Source organism: Antrostomus carolinensis, unplaced genomic scaffold (genome assembly GCF_000700745.2).
Source record: "Antrostomus carolinensis isolate BGI_N321 unplaced genomic scaffold, ASM70074v2 scaffold4768, whole genome shotgun sequence".
Lineage (NCBI taxonomy): Eukaryota > Metazoa > Chordata > Aves > Caprimulgiformes > Caprimulgidae > Antrostomus > Antrostomus carolinensis.
The window spans coordinates 85,783-101,046 of NW_010333565.1; the positions used below are offsets into that span (position 1 = coordinate 85,783).

Below are 15,264 nucleotides of genomic sequence, written 5' to 3' on the forward strand. Positions count from 1 at the left end.
TTCAAGTTTGTCTTACACAAGAGTGAAACTGAAGTAACTTCACAGAAGTCAGTGGGTAGGATAAGTCTTCACCAGTACAAGGTTGAATAGGGTTATATTCATAGAGTTACACCGAATTACTCCAGGTCATCCCTTGGTGAGAGTATCTGTACATCATTGTAGACTGAGCTAAGAGTGTAATACTGTCTGCAAAAATCGAAGGCCCAAGGATAATCTGAATACTGTGCTGATAAGGTGATAGCCTGAACCATGTACCATTAGTACTTATAGATTATATAGGTATGTATAACCATTAAATTGTATAGCACCTTCTCAAACCCAGCACTCAATGCAGAACATTCTGACCTCCATCAGAATGGAGGTATACAGGCATCCAGCTCTGTGGGAGGTCATTTTATTCCCTACAGTATGCAAAACTATCTGCCATTCATCCTTAAATGCCATACTGGTCAGGACAGTAAGGATGAGAAGATATCTACATTCAGTTTTAAGTAAATATTAGCAAGTGTTTCAGAAAATAAACGGTGTAACAGAGTCCAGCTGTAAAACCAAGAAGTTGGCAGATGTTCAACCAATGATGAACAGATTCTGGTGAGTTTGTATTTGTTCAGAATTTTTATTGCCAATCAATAAATAGGAATTAAAAGCAGATTCTAAGGGTTTCTGCCCTGTTATATGCAGCACTGATGATGATTCCATTTAGTTGGCCTTAGATGCTTTCTTGGGACAGGATTTTTTGGCTTTGGTGGTACGTTTTTGATCTATTTTCTTTATAGCAGCCTGCACCCATTTCTGATCAGGACTTGCGCAGATCTTGATACCTTTTGTGGTGGTAAACCTATAGGAGGAAAGCAAGCAAACCAGGTGGCCATTAAATTCCAGTTTCCAAACCCAGCTTTACTGTTCTTGGTTTTTATGCAGAACATGTGGAACAATGTGATAAAGCCATATCATGTTCTGGAGTTTGTTGATGTTAGCAACATTAGTTTGTTATTTATGGCATAGGCAGTTTGTAACATACACGGTCATGTGTGTATATACTGACATTTTAAAAAAGGAGCATACCTGGTATTCTGAGATTTTCTATGAAATCATGATGCACATTTACCTCCCAGGAGCAGATCCCAGATTTGATAAAAGTACATGCTGGTGGGATCAAAACACCAAATACAGCTCCTAGAAGGAGTCAGTGTTACCCCAAACTCTTCCACATGATCCTTCACCTTGGCTCAATTCACTGGACTGGGCTCTTTACTGCTCCACCCTGACCCCTCACTGAGATTTTTCCCCACTTTTTGGGCACAAAGTATCTGGCCATTCAGTGAGATTTCTGACAGTGTTTGTGAGCAGCTCACATCTCCCAGCTCTCTTGAGGCCCACCACTATCCCCTCACTCCCTCAGCTGTCAGGTGACTACTTTATGGGCAAACTGAAAGCATGACCTGAACTAGCCAGATTTAGTGAGCTGGGCTCTGAAGTGTCTTCTGATGCCCTTTCCCTCTTTGATGGTAGCATGTTTGCATAGAGGAGTCTGAAGGTGAACTGTACACTGGATACTTACCTGATGGCATCTACTGGAACTTGTTGCTTTTCATAGCTGACAAGGTTTCGGATGTTTGGTTGCTGTGTAGACAGACTTACACAACTGGATTTGCGCATGGTCTGACTTGCAATGCTCCCTAGAAGGGGAAGAATAGGTAAATGGCAAAAGCAGTCAGTACTATATTCATATATAGCCATAATTACTTTATTATGAATTCCAGGAGACTTCCAGTTGTGGTTAGAACATGAGTGCCTGATGATGTACAGCCACAATACCAGTTCTAGAAGAGAGCTTAAGGTATTTGTTGTGTTATAATAAGTGTTATTTCTACTTCAGTTAAGATACTTATCTTCACCCGTTCTCCTGAACAGTTGTATAATCATTCTGGGCCAATGGGAGTCACTGCTTCCACAGCAAAAATGGTATTCGGCATCATTCATAATTAGATCTGTATCATCTGCAATAAGTGTTCTTGTGGAGTAGTGCTTAGAACCAGCACCTTTAGTGGATGGATTTCCAAACGTCATCGGAATGTGGATCAGTGATTTCCCCAACTTTCCAAGTGAAGGAAGGGAGAGCAAGGCTACTTGTCTCATACTGCACGTACAAAACTAGCGTTAAGAAACAATGGTTGAAAGAAAGAGAGATATATCTGCTAGAAGACTAAGTACTTGTATACTCTTGCTGTAAATCTGGTTTCATAGGCAAGAGAGTGCTACTTAATCCTCTTTCCTCCAACATTTTAATACATTTAAAGGAAATGCATTGGTGATTAATACTGTGATATCAGTATAAAATTCTCTGGGCAGTTACTACCTTACATGATGATAACTAAAAATGGGAGCTCATTTAAGTGAGATGGAATATATGTACACATTACTGGCAGCCTCTGCTTGCTAGTTTCTGGTTTTCTCCCACCCATCAAAAACAACTTTGGGAAGGCATGAGGGGGACAAACAGAACACTGCTGTATTCTGAGGTTTCCTTTGAAAGAATTTATAGAGAAACTGGCTTGGAAAAAGTCCTAGAGCTATTCAGGTAAATATAAATAATATATGCTAAATATAAATCCTGCTTCACATAATCTCATTATCTGTGAGTTTTTCTTTGTTTGAAATACTTGGAAAACACACATCAGCCTTTGGAGAAGCTGTAGCATAGCCAGTGCTGGGGTACTGGCAGAGTAGCTAATTCTTGAGATTTTGTTTGCATGAAGGAGCATCTCTTCTGATCTTGCTTTAGTTACAAATAAGGAGATGTATTTTTTGATGATTCTTTACAAATGTCTGTCTTACTGCCTCACTCTGATTGGTTTTCAAAATGTGGCATTAAAGAGCTCGAAGACAGTCAAGCAATCCTTACTAGTTATAGAATCACAGAATGGTTTGGGTTGGAAGGGACCTTTCAAGGTCATCTAGTCCAACCCCCCTGCAGTGAGCAGGGACATCTTCCACTAGGTCAGGTAGTTCTGGAAATACTCTCTCTACTACTAAACTATCTCCAGGGAATGCATGCAGAGAATTACCAGCAAAGCTCCTCTAAGCCTGGGAACAAAAGCAAACTCCTCTGCACCTATAACTACCCTTTTTTCTGGTGGTTTTTTTTTTTCCTTCTCATTCTTCTTTCTCATCCTTTTTCTATCCCTTGCACACCACCTCAGTGTGCTTTTTCAGACTTGATGATATTTATGGCAAATTATACAACTTGGAGAATGACATTATAAACTGTCAGTCTGGTACAAAGCCGCATGTTGCCGAGATGAACGGTAGTAGCGTTAATCAGTGTGCAGTAGTGTAGCATGATCTCGCTGTGTGGGCACTAGGTCAATGCACTCGGTGTGTAGCTGCATAATCTTGTGAATGCTTAGCAGGTCTCAGTTTGGTTTTGGTGTGGTTTTGTGAAGATGCCTTTTCTTTGTGTTTCTCTCTGCATATTTTTGTGGGTTTGCATATGGCTCACATACGAGTGTTTTCTCTGATTTTTATGTGCTTGTTTGTGTGAATCTGATTGTGTATAAGATGACCTGTGCTTATGTGTGTATGTTCGTGTTTTTGCATGATACGTGTAGCCTGATCCAGAAGTCACAGACCTAAACATCACTGTAGACAAACTTATTTAAAGCATAGCTCATAAACATGGCTCATCTCAGTGCCCATAAGTGGTCTCAAACAATATGTTAAATTGTATCAAATCAGGGAGAGAATAAATTGTAAAAATCCATTGCTCTCCTTTGAAGTTTTTGTTCATTATTTGCCTGTCGGTACTAAAATATCTGTCTAGAAACAGGCAAATAGGCAGTATGTGATATAGAACTGGAATAACTTTTAAAAATAGGGACGTTAGAGGATTATGGCTATATAGTTAGAGAAAGACAAATAAAAAACAATATAATAAAAATACATCTACAAGTAGTATATCTGGAAAAAGAAAAAAGTACATCTCATTCAAGAAATATTTTTAATAAAATGTTATTATCGTATAGAATTCATTGCTATATGGCATCAGTGAGATTAAAAGACATTGTGTCTTCAAGATTTCATTATTTTAAGAGAGACTAATGCACAGAAACCCTTTGAGTGTTCTAAGGCACAGAAACTCTCTTTGCGTGGCACCTGAAGCCAACCACTAATTGACAGGACATCAGATGAAATCTCCCATAAAGCTGCCTTTCTGCTCGTTCTGATCTGGATTTCTAGTGAGTTTTATCTTATCAGCTCTGTCTGAGAATGAATCCTGTTCATGAGACCAGTGGTACAATGTGGAGCAATTCCCATCTTCCTCTTGAGTTGTAAGCTTACCTTTCACCGTGTGCACAGTGAAGACGCCAAGGCAGATGATGAGGATAGCTGCAGCATGGAGTTTCATTGCTGGTGGCTTCTTTGTCAAGGCAGAGAAGAAAGTGACTATTGTCAGCCCTCTTTCACAGAGTTTATATACTGCCATTCAGTGGTCAGTTCTTGAGTTTGCCTTTGGGGTGTCATGGGGGGGCTGAGTATAAGTGGAAAAAATTGAGTGGCAGAACTTTTTCTGGTGACAGAGAACCACCTCCTTTCCCACACCCGTCCTTCGCTAGCCCCCCTGTGAAAGCTTTTCCTGCTCAAACCCTGCTGTGGTTGCACTTGCTTCTGTGTTGCAAGTAGGGTTTATTTCAAGCTGCAAAAAGTGAGAGCTCTTGTTCTGTGGTGGAAATGTTTAATAAATGTTCCTGTCCTTTCGCACCTCGATTTAGAGAGCTGTAGCGAAGCCACACCGCAGAGGCACAGAGTGACATTCAGAGTTACCTCTTTGACCAATGGGCCACTTAAAAAGGGAACTATGAGCTAAAGGATGATGGAAACAGGAGCACCTTGGCTTTTTCCATGGTGGCTGTAGATAGTTGGTCACTTCAGTGCATAGCTTTGGAAGGGTGTCATTCCTGTTTCCTGTGTGTGGTGGAGCTTGTCAAAACTCTTCAGTTTTCTCTGTGATTTGATATCATCAAAGCAGATATCGCTATGTACTGGGAGAAGGAAGAGTGAACACACTTTTACATAGAGAGCCAGATCCACTACCCTCCTGCCAGTCAGGCCTAAGTAAAATACAGTGGTTTCAAAGGGGAATCAGAGTTTATAAAGTTTTTGGTTTGTTGTTTTTTGGTTTTTTTCTATGATCTTTCTAGTGTAAAGAATGGAGCCTAAGAAAGTAACCAGGCAATCAGAAAGGCACAATTTATGGGGAAAAAAGAAAAAAGTTAATTGTATTTCCATGGAAATATGGTGTTGGTCTGACAACTTGTTCCAACTGTCCCTCTGTGTCCCTTTTTGTGATCTATGCTGACCAGAGAACCACAGAATGGTTTGGGTTGGAAGGGACCTTAAAAGATCATCTAGTTCAACCCCGCTGCCATCAGCAGGGACACCTTCCACCAGAACAGGTTGCTCAAAGCCTCATCCATCCTGGCCTTGAACACTTCCAGGGAGGGGGCATCCACAGCTTCTCTGGGTAACCTGTTCCAGTGTCTCACCACCCTTACAGGAAAGAATTTCTTCCTAATATTTCATCTAAACCTACCCTCTTCCAGTTTGAAGCCATTACCCCTCATCCTGTCACTACCTGCCCTTGTAAAAAGTCCCTCCACAGCTTTCTTGTAGGCCCTTCAGGTACTGGAAGGCCGCTATAAGGTCTCGCTGGAGCCTTCTCCAGTCCTATTACCCAGTTTTAGGTGTCCTTTCAATGTTGTTGTAAGGTGATCTGAGTTACTGGACAGCGTTGCTACGTGGCAGTGGTTTTGTGCCTGCAAATATTTGCCAAGCAAGCTGTGGACCTCCAGGCCATACACAAAGCAGCACCTGGGCTGACATCATCATCCAGAGCCCCTGAGCAAAAATCGTCTCTTGTGCTTTACACTCTGGAACACTCCTATTCCTGGTAGGAAAAGCCATGCTTTGCTAGGCCCATGGAGACCCAGCTGGGGCTGGTGTGAAGACGGAAGCACCAGCCTGCCTGATGCCTGAGGTTGGAGGCAGTGGTGTAGAACAACTGTCCATGCAAAGCCTGGAGCAAGTGTCCATTTGTGCAAGCCTGAAGCTTCCCCTGCTCTTACCTACAGGCCTCACCTCAGCTGGTTACTTCCAGTTTTCCAAGTGCTTGATAACCTCAATGTAAATTGCTTTGCATGGGGAAAACAGCGTGTGGAAGTCAATTCTCTAAGATTCCTCAGGCAAATGAAGATTGAGCTAAGAACTGAGCTCAAATACTTGACTCCTAGGCTGTAATGGCTGGTTTGTAACTTCAGGAGCAAGTCTGTAGGTCTTGCAGGTAGAGAACGTGCTGCTTGATTTACTTGTATATGCACACACGTTCTTTGTTCCTTTTAGCTTGATTCTTTCATCTTGCATATGCCATCAGCCCAGGGGAAAGCAATGGCAGAAGTAGACAGTAAGCAGGTGTAAAGTACTTGCTGCTTTACTTGAACGCCTGCTAAACCCACTTGCAACACTAATGTAAGTGGCAACAAAATGGAAGCCAAAGCTTCAACCAAAGGCCCCAAAGGACGTGCCTGGTGCCACACAAGGGAGTAACCATAGTGACCTCAGCAGGGCTACTGGGAAATCTGATGTTAAGTGTGTGTCCGAGCAGTGTAGCAGCTTGGTGTTTTGCTGAACACTGCCTGAAATCAGTCCTTGAATGAGATACTCTAACTTTTTGGTTCTTGGCAGCTTTGGGATGCAACTTTGTCATTGAAAGTAAAGAGTCATTTTCTCCCCATTAAGAGAAGAGATGCTCCCCTGTTTCTGCTTACTGATATGGTGTGAACATGTATGATTCTACTCAGTCTATAGCTTTGAGAGGAAGGGTCATGAGCTGTGTTGAGCATGAACCAGCTCAGAAAAAGACAGTGCTTCCCTCACAGCCTTCTGCAGATTGTCGGTTCATCCCTGAGGTGGTGTTAGAAAGCCTGTTGCTTCTTCAGTTTTCCACCATTCTTAAGGTGGGATGGAAAAATTGCCCTGTGGCAAGTTTTTGCCTTTGTAGTTCTCATTTGCTATGGTCTCCTGGACTGTCGTTCTGTGTAGCGGGCTTATGTCCAGTGAAGTCTGTGTTTGGTTGAACAGCTTTGTGGGCTGGAGTCCCACAGCCCTGTTTGCAGATATTTGGTGATCTCTGGTGTTCTAATGTTGTATAAGGCTCATTTTGCACGTACTCTAACATCAGCATGTGCTGCCTCTGTGCTGTGGCAAAAGCTTAGTGCAAGGTGATCAGATGTATGGTCTTTCTGTTTTCTTGCTGGTAAGTCATATTAAAAAGATGGCTTTTAAGTGCCCAAAGTACTTTTCCCATTAGTGCTTCTCAGCTCTGGCCAAGTTGAATGCTAATGATACTTGTCCTGGGGCTTGATTGCCTCTTGTATGGCTCATTTGCAGCTTGTGATACAGCCACAGACAAAACAGTGTGATTATGGAGTTCTCTAATAGTTTGTAATGTCTGCATTGTACATAAAGATTGCTAACTTTACCACGATGCTTCCCAAACCCTTGGCTACAGGTATGATGCTGTGTGCACCATGAGAGCTGCCCCTTCTCCTCCTCTTCTCATGTTTAACACACGCGGTCTTTGCTGAGAGAAAGCAGGTGCAGACGGTGGATGTTGCAGGTATGGATGTGTAGATGTATCAGGATTTAACCTTTGGAGCTTGCTCGTGTGCAGAAAATGACAGGCTTTGAGTTAGTCTCCTAGGCTTCCTGTACAGCATGGGGAGAAGCTGGGACACACAGCAACAGCAGATACTGCTTGAGGAGTTCAAGGGCTGTCCTAAGCCCTTCAGCCCCCGTTGATGCAGAGCAGCCTGCCTCCGTTTTACTGGGAGCACAGAGTGGTGAAGGGACACATGAGACTGCTGCCACACAGCAGGAGGCAAAGTCAAGGCCTGCTCTAGCAGGTTCTTGACCAGCTGAGGATGCAATAGTTTTCTTAATTTTTAACAAGGTCAAGAAATTTATACTGAAATAATTGTTGTATGTACCCTGTTTCATGTCAGGTATACCTGCTGAAGGAAAAGAAATATGCAGTAAGCAAAGTGTTGGGCCTAATATCAGAGTTTACTTACCAGGGTTAGAAAGTCTGAACTATTGCTTCTTCTCTAACTGTGGTTAGCTTTCAGAAAAGAGATGGCAAGATCTTCACAGATAAGTAAATTATTTTGCACTCGTTAAATTCTTTAGCATCTTTAGTGAATGTTCAGCAGCCCTTTGAAAGCAGGTCACTATCACTTTTGAAGAGTAAATCAGGGCATTCAGTGACATTAAGAGGGCACCTAAGAACCTCAGCTTAGACACATCTGTGTCTCAAACAACTGGTTTTAGGGTAGGAGATATCACCCTCAGGAGGTACATGTCTGTCTCTATTATCTACCGAAGCAATACATGTATGTTTCTTATGCTGGACACGGTAAGTGAGTGAAGTTGGATGGGATAAATCTGACCCTGATGTATTTTGATTTTGCATTGTTTCTTAACAGTTGGAGTACTGGTTTAAGAATTACCAGCAGGTGACATCCAGCTATGATATTTATGTGACTTTCCTTCTGTAAATTTCATGCTGCTTTCATAGGTACATCTGGCATTTAATTTCACTTTCTTATTGAAACTGCTGTTGTCTTTCTATTTGTGCCTTCCCACCAGGTTTCTTAGATCCTGCTCCATAGGTCAGCATAGCTTAAACTGTTTACTTTTAAACTCACATCTGAATTCATGCCTGCTAAGCAGTACAAACTAGATGTATAATAAAGACTCACTGTAGTCAGTATCCCACTTTAGTAGCTGTTTAGTTGTTTAGTTAGATGAGTGCATTGAAGTATGTTCAGATAACAGCTGGTGACAGAATTAGTGTGATTTAGGAAGTTTCTGTCTGTCACCTGGAAATAGCAGTTTATTGGATGATGGAATAGAAACACACACAGTTTTGGTACTCACATGTCAGCTGAGAGACAATTACTTTTAATCTAATTTGATCACTTAAATCACATTTTTAATGTCTACTCTGTTTTGTGCTGGTTTTGGCAGGACTCCTCCTTTAGAAATGTAACCCTATTAACAATACTTTCTCTTGCTTGTAGACCATCTGTTTCCACTACCATACTGCCAGCTTCTCCCTGCCAGCTTTTCCCTGGTCCTGCTAATATGTGCTTGATGTATCATGTGCTTTTAAGTTAATTGTACCAATATCTTTCTTTCAGTCATCTAACTTGAAGTATTTAGATACATAAAATTAAACTGAGAATGATTTGGTTTGAAAGGGAAGTTGAACTAAACCTACAAAGCCCACTCTCCAGTCAGCTCTCCAGTCATGCAGGCATGAACTTGTTTGCTAGAACAAGTCCAGAGGAGGCCACAGGATGATCCGAGGGCTGAAGCACCTCTCCTGTGAGGACAGGCTGAGAAAGTTGGGGCTGTTCAGCCTGAAAAAGAGAAGGCTCCAGGGAGATCTTATAGTGGCCTCCCAGTACCTGAAGGGGCTACAAGAAAGCTGGGGAAGGACTTTTCATAAGGGCAGTTAATGACAAAACAAGGGGAAATGGCTTTAAACTGAAAGAGGGTAGGTTTAGATTAGATATTAGGAAGAAGTTCTTCACTGTGAGGGTGGTGAGATACTGGAACAGGTTGCCCAAGGAAGTTGTGGATGCCCCCTCCTTGGAAGTGTTCAAGGCCAGGCTGGAGCCTGGTCTTGAGCAACCTGGTCTAGTGGAAGGTGTTCCTGCTGGGCAGGGGGGTTGGAACTGGATGATCTTTAAGGTCCCTTCCAACCCAAACCATTCTATGATTATGAATCTACGATTATGATTATGACTCGACATGAATGTGGCATTCTCCATGTAGAGGAGGTTGTCTTTCATTCAGTGTTGTTTTGTTTTTCAATGAGCAGTTATACAGTCACCCAAGAGTTTACAAGAGGAAGACTTTAATCTTTATCTTTATAATCTTAGTTCTGTCTGTTTTGGTTCTTTGAGAGATGCATACCAGGAAGCTGACTAAACACCATGAGATCCTCTTGCTGCAGAGAATCACGGAAGTGACTGTAGCCCAGTTCTGTGAAGGTATCTAAATATTGTACATGCTGAAACAGGAGCCAAATACCTTTGGGAATTTGTGGAATATTCTAAGTCCATCCTATTGCTTTTTTGTCTTCCCTTTTCAAAATGTATTTCTTTTTCTGCTTTCTCTTCCTCAGCTCTCATGTAAAACAGAATGCAGATTTTGTTTAGCACTTCTTTCTGTGCGTGCCATATCTGTAGGATCAAGGATGTGGGAACCAAGTCTTATTCTGTTAGTCTTCAGGAGAAGAATCAAACCTATTGTGTGAAAAATAAATATACTTCTTGGTTAACCATGGATAGTCAGTGTCTGTAGACACTGGAGATGTATCTGAGCCAATATGTTGCTTCTAGGTAAACCTGAGCTTTCCTCAGAAAACTGAAGAAGCTCAGATGCTTCTGTTTTCTCAGTGGGGACAGTTTTCTCAGCTGTATTTCATGCTCTGGAGAGAGCCCCTTGGCCAATATGTATCTGTTTGAATTCCTTTGCTCCGTGATGGCCATCACAGGAATATGTTGAAGAGCTAAGATTGTTAGGGGAAAAGGGGAGTTACAAGTATAAGAACATCTGTCAGTGATTTTTGTATGCCTCACACATGTGTTGTGCATGTGCTATTATTTACAAGCACACAGACTTTTTCTTATCACTGCCATTAAATAATTTTGCAGTCATATCTATTTTAATGAACATTTGAAGTGGGAGCTGTGTAAAAGAGAATCACAAATAAGGCAGCAGGTTCCAGGCAGCAAAACTAGTAAGCCTGGATTCAACTTTCAGTCCTTTTTCTGCTAACTTCTCTTGACTCCATCCAAAAATTATTCTAACTCCTCAGCATGTGTTTTCACCTGCCAAAGAAAACCATGCATGCTCTCCACATGCTTGTGGCTGTCTAGTTCACATGTGCTGACAGACCTGCTGCCTAGTGCCAAGCATCAAAGACCCCTATTCTGCTGGCTTTTCCTCACCAGAGGAACCATGTTGAGCCTTTCTCCTGTTCACACACAAAGTTTTGAAATATTTGTAGAGATTTCTGCCTTTTGTTTAGCATTGGTTGAAATTGTTAGTGGATTAAAAAAAAAATAATCAAGGGAAGTCAGATGAATAATACAAAATTCCTTTTTTGAAAATGTTACCCTCTGAGCTTCCAAAAAGGGAATCCTTGGAAATGTTTTTTTGTCACATAGCAGATTTCTAATAAATGTCTTTGTTTAAAACAATAATTATACCTGTAAGCATTTTTAATAACCTAACCTTCATGAGGTCCTATGATGGAGTTTAACAAATTTGACAAATTTTAATTTGCAGTTATGCTTTATGGCTTCCAGCAGGAAAAAAAATGATAGAGAAGGTAGGAAGAGATCATTCCAGAATCTCTGCAAGAAAAATCCCTGGATTTTTTTTTTTTTCTTGCAAGAAAAATCCCTGGATTTTTTTTTTCTATGGCTATCTTTTCTTCTTCCTTCAAAGAAAGTTATAATAGCCTTTGGTATAGGTACTTTTCTACTTAATCTCCCAGATGAAGAACTGTCACACTTTCTAACCACGCCACTGGTGAGGTACATTCCTTGCTTCACACTGGTTACTACAATCTGACAATTTTGGACCACATCCTGTTCCACGGAGTGTTACAGAATTTCTTAAAACTGATCACAGCACTTGATCCTCATCTGCCCTATGAAGTGACACTTGGTGCTGTACCCTTAAATGAACAGACTGAGAAGAAGTATTTTCCTTTCAGTTGGCTTTTCTATTCCCTTAGCCATTGGCTCAGTGAGCCTGTAACAGCAGGAGGGCTGCTGTGCAAATGAAAGCTTAAATGGGAGGGGCAAGGAAAAAAGAGCTCAGCTCACAGGGGCCTGCAGCAAACACCTACTCTTGAAAATGTTCCACTCTGAACTTTCTGAAAGAGAGTCCTTGGAGTTTATTTGTTCTCTGGGTTTTTCCCCCTCATAATGACTATGAGAATGAAAGCATGTGTTAGATAAATGCATCAGTCTGTATTATTCACCTGAGCTCACTGCAGTGAGTGATGCAATGTGGGAGGCAAGAGAGGATGGGAAACTTCCCTCCCTCCCCCCTCAAATTAGCATTCATTTTATTCTTTGTAATTTCAGAGGTTAGGCTGTGACTGTTAAATGCTGTTTCACTTTTCCTTTGCAAACTACTTTTATTTCTCACTGATGGCTGCAGAAACCCCCACTGTGTCTAAGGCAGCCATAAATTAAGAGCTCCCTCCTACGGTTATTGTATTTCTTGCACTTAATTCAGCTGATTTCAGTGTGGTCATGGCACCCTATATCCCTTCCCCATGGTTCCACATGGCCCCATGTGCAGCACTCCACCCAGTCTAGCAAAGCATGCCAGACTTGGTGAATGCCCGCACTTTCCTCTCATACACAAAACCAGCCCAAATTAGCCACGTGTTCCGGTGGCCAGTGAGGCTACCTGCCTGTGCCAGGTCTAGTTTCAGATAATCAGTTTGGTCTTTGTGCAGTAGTTTATTTACTGACATAGGACACTGGTTTCTTCCATCCCCTCTACTACCTTCTTTGGGATAAACAATTATTTTTCTCATTTTCTACATAGAATGAAAAGGAGGCTACTGGTATCATAGTATCAAAGGCATATGTGGGAACAGGGGACCTAATCTCTGCTTCAGAGCTAGGCAGGTATTGATGCAGCCCCAAATTAAATGGGACCAGAGTCAGCCTTACCTTGCTTCAGCTCTTCTCTCTGCTCATCTACCTGTGAGCTATTTTGCATCCTCTCACCATATGCAACCAGCAGATTCATTGTAAGAAATGACACTGCTCTCGCGTAAGGCTTCTATCCTGAGGTTCTCAAAAGATTGTTATGAGTATTGGTAAGTATAATTAGTTCTCCTGTAACAAAATTAAAAACAAGTCTGGCAAAATAGAGAAGTAGTGCTGTAGCAGTGCCCTGTTTCTCAAATCAGCTGTGGAGAGGACATTGTAGCTCTTGGGCACCACTCGGTTTTGCTGGATTCCTGTGCTCAGTAGGGGAACGGAGCTCTCGTTCAATTTGATGTCAAATGTACTGTATGGCCTAGGTCTCAAAGGCATTGGGAAATAGGTAAAATAAATAGGAGGTGGACTCTTGCCTTGAGTCAGCAGTAGCACTTTTCAGTTGCAATTTGCTCTAGTTATTCAAGTTAAGGTAAGGTTTGTATGTGTGTGTGTTGTTTGGCAGTGAAGTCCACAAGAGGCGTGCAGATCTGGTGCTCCTTGCAGAACTGCAGGAGTTCCCTCGCGGGGAACTGGAGATGGGAAATTTGCAAACTCTTTGTCTCTGCCTCAAAATTTGTGCCTCAGTCATTCCATCAGAGACTCGGCTGAGCCTCACAATCTTGATTTGTTCTTCAGCCTTGAAGCACACTCATGCTCCCACCTGATTGATCTCTCCTTTCTTCTATGCCCTGTGACTAAATTATACCTCATTCCCTTGGTTTTTTGGTTGGTTTTTTTTTCGTGAGGGAGCACAGCTCTGATTTCAAGTCAGCTTGACAGCTCATCAGCTGGATCAGGGTCCAAAGCTCTGCCTGATTTCTCTAGGCTCTTGTGTGTCCATTTGCTTCTCCTGTGAGTGGGGTGAGACAGGTGAGTTGTGGAGGCTGCTCTCCCTTCCTTCAGACCTTGCCTTGTAATGTAGGTGGCTTGTGCAGGGAGTATGGGCCATGTTACAGTGCCACTGTGCCATTCTGCTGCAAGGTCTTACCACCTCAGTGTGCGGCAGGTAAGTGCAAAGAAAATGGAGGGAATGTAGAGCTTTCAGGGATCACTGTAGTGGGAAAGTGGCTGGAGGTAGCTGCAATCTATTCCAGGTAAGTCATAGTCTTTAGTGGCTTATCTACTCACTTATTACCTAATCTCTGGTGATTTAAGCTTTACTTTAGGGGCAGAAAAGGTTGAAAGGTGTGCCATGAACCCAGGGCCTTAAACCTGGGAGAATTAGCTAGTCTGAGGAACCAGGGGGAGAGAGAGATTGCAAAGAGAAGAAACAGGCAGGCAAGTGTTAAGCCTCCTCTCCCTGGGCAGAAGCCTTTTCTTCTTGGGCAGAGAAGAGGAGGGAATTTTCAAGGATTTAGAGGCTTAGTTGCCCTGGGGAAATGCAGCCTAATGAAATGGATTTCAAGGGCAACCTGAGCTAGCTGATTTTGCTGTGAGGAAGGAAACTGAATGTTGTTGGCCATGTTGTGAACACCTCTCGTTCTTCCCAGTCAGGGACTGGAGAGACTGATCTTGGACCTGCCCTGACCTGCTGGTACTTCACTGCTAGGTTAGAAGGAGGTGCCTTTTCCCAGCAGGTGTTCTCTGCAGCATCCTTTGTCATGCAGGAGGTCAGACTAGGTGGTCTGCTGGGCCTTTCTGGCCCAAAAGACTGCTGAAAACCATTTCCCCTCAGCAGAGCTTGCCTTGCAGCAGTTGAGTTTCAGATGACTTTGAGCATGACCTTGCTTAGGCATCTTCATAGTAGGAGGAAGGAGGATTGAGTTCAAACAGGTGAGAATCAGATTTTGTGCCTTCCTGATCCTGATGGCTGTTGTGCTGTGGTTGCTCTGTGTGGGTACCTCTAGCTGGAGCCCAGCAAGGCAGGAAACTGGTGGTGCAGAAAAGACGTGGTTAAAAATCAGCAAGGTGTACCAGCTTGAGATAATGTGCCATGCTCTCAGAAAGGGAGAGAAATTACTGTCAGGGCTGTTTTTGCAAGATCTTAATTTTATGTAACAATGCCTGAATATGAAACTCCCTCTTTTTAGCAGCTGACTCTTGAGGAGCATCTACTTAGAGTTTTATTTTCTAGACTGTGTGTTAAGTCTGTTTACAGGCACAGTTGCACAGTGCAGAGACCTGTTCTCCTTTGCTTCTTATATAACAGCAGGGCGAAATTGCAGGACCTTCCATAGGCTTGGGCTTGATAAGCTGCCAGCACCTACTGAAGAGCAGATCAATTGGGGTGGGCTGTACACCAGCACCAACACCAGCTTCACCTGCCTACGCTGATGTTGTGCAGCCCAACTCGCTACCCGTTGCCAGCGGCTGAACTCCCCTGCACAGACAAGGTCCCAGTGACACACTGGAGAGCAGCAGGATCTGTCTGCACGTCAGACCCTGCAGTGCTGGGATCTCCAAG

The 15,264-nt window shown here is 42.7% G+C and overlaps 1 protein-coding gene across 1 annotated transcript; it reads right to left on the minus strand.

Annotated features, from left to right (window-relative positions):
- Positions 1-699: 699 nt before the first annotated feature.
- On the minus strand, positions 700-4,408 carry LOC104529552 (lymphotactin). The gene is made up of 3 exons (XM_010173891.1): positions 4,342-4,408; positions 1,562-1,679; positions 700-838 (listed from the first exon to the last, which is right to left on the minus strand). The coding sequence occupies exons 1-3, from the start codon at positions 4,406-4,408 to the stop codon at positions 700-702; spliced, it is 324 nt and encodes a 107-aa protein (XP_010172193.1).
- Between the last annotated feature and the right edge of the window lie 10,856 nt (positions 4,409-15,264).

Coding starts and splice junctions, on each gene's coding strand:
- LOC104529552 (XM_010173891.1), bottom strand. CDS start 4,408: ATGAAACTCCATGCTGCAGCTATCCTCATCATCTGCCTTGGCGTCTTC. Junction 1,680..4,341: donor CACTGTGCACACGGTGAAAG/GTAAGCTTACAA, acceptor TTCCCCTTCTAG/GGAGCATTGCAAGTCAGACC. Junction 839..1,561: donor GTTCCAGTAGATGCCATCAG/GTAAGTATCCAG, acceptor TTCCTCCTATAG/GTTTACCACCACAAAAGGTA.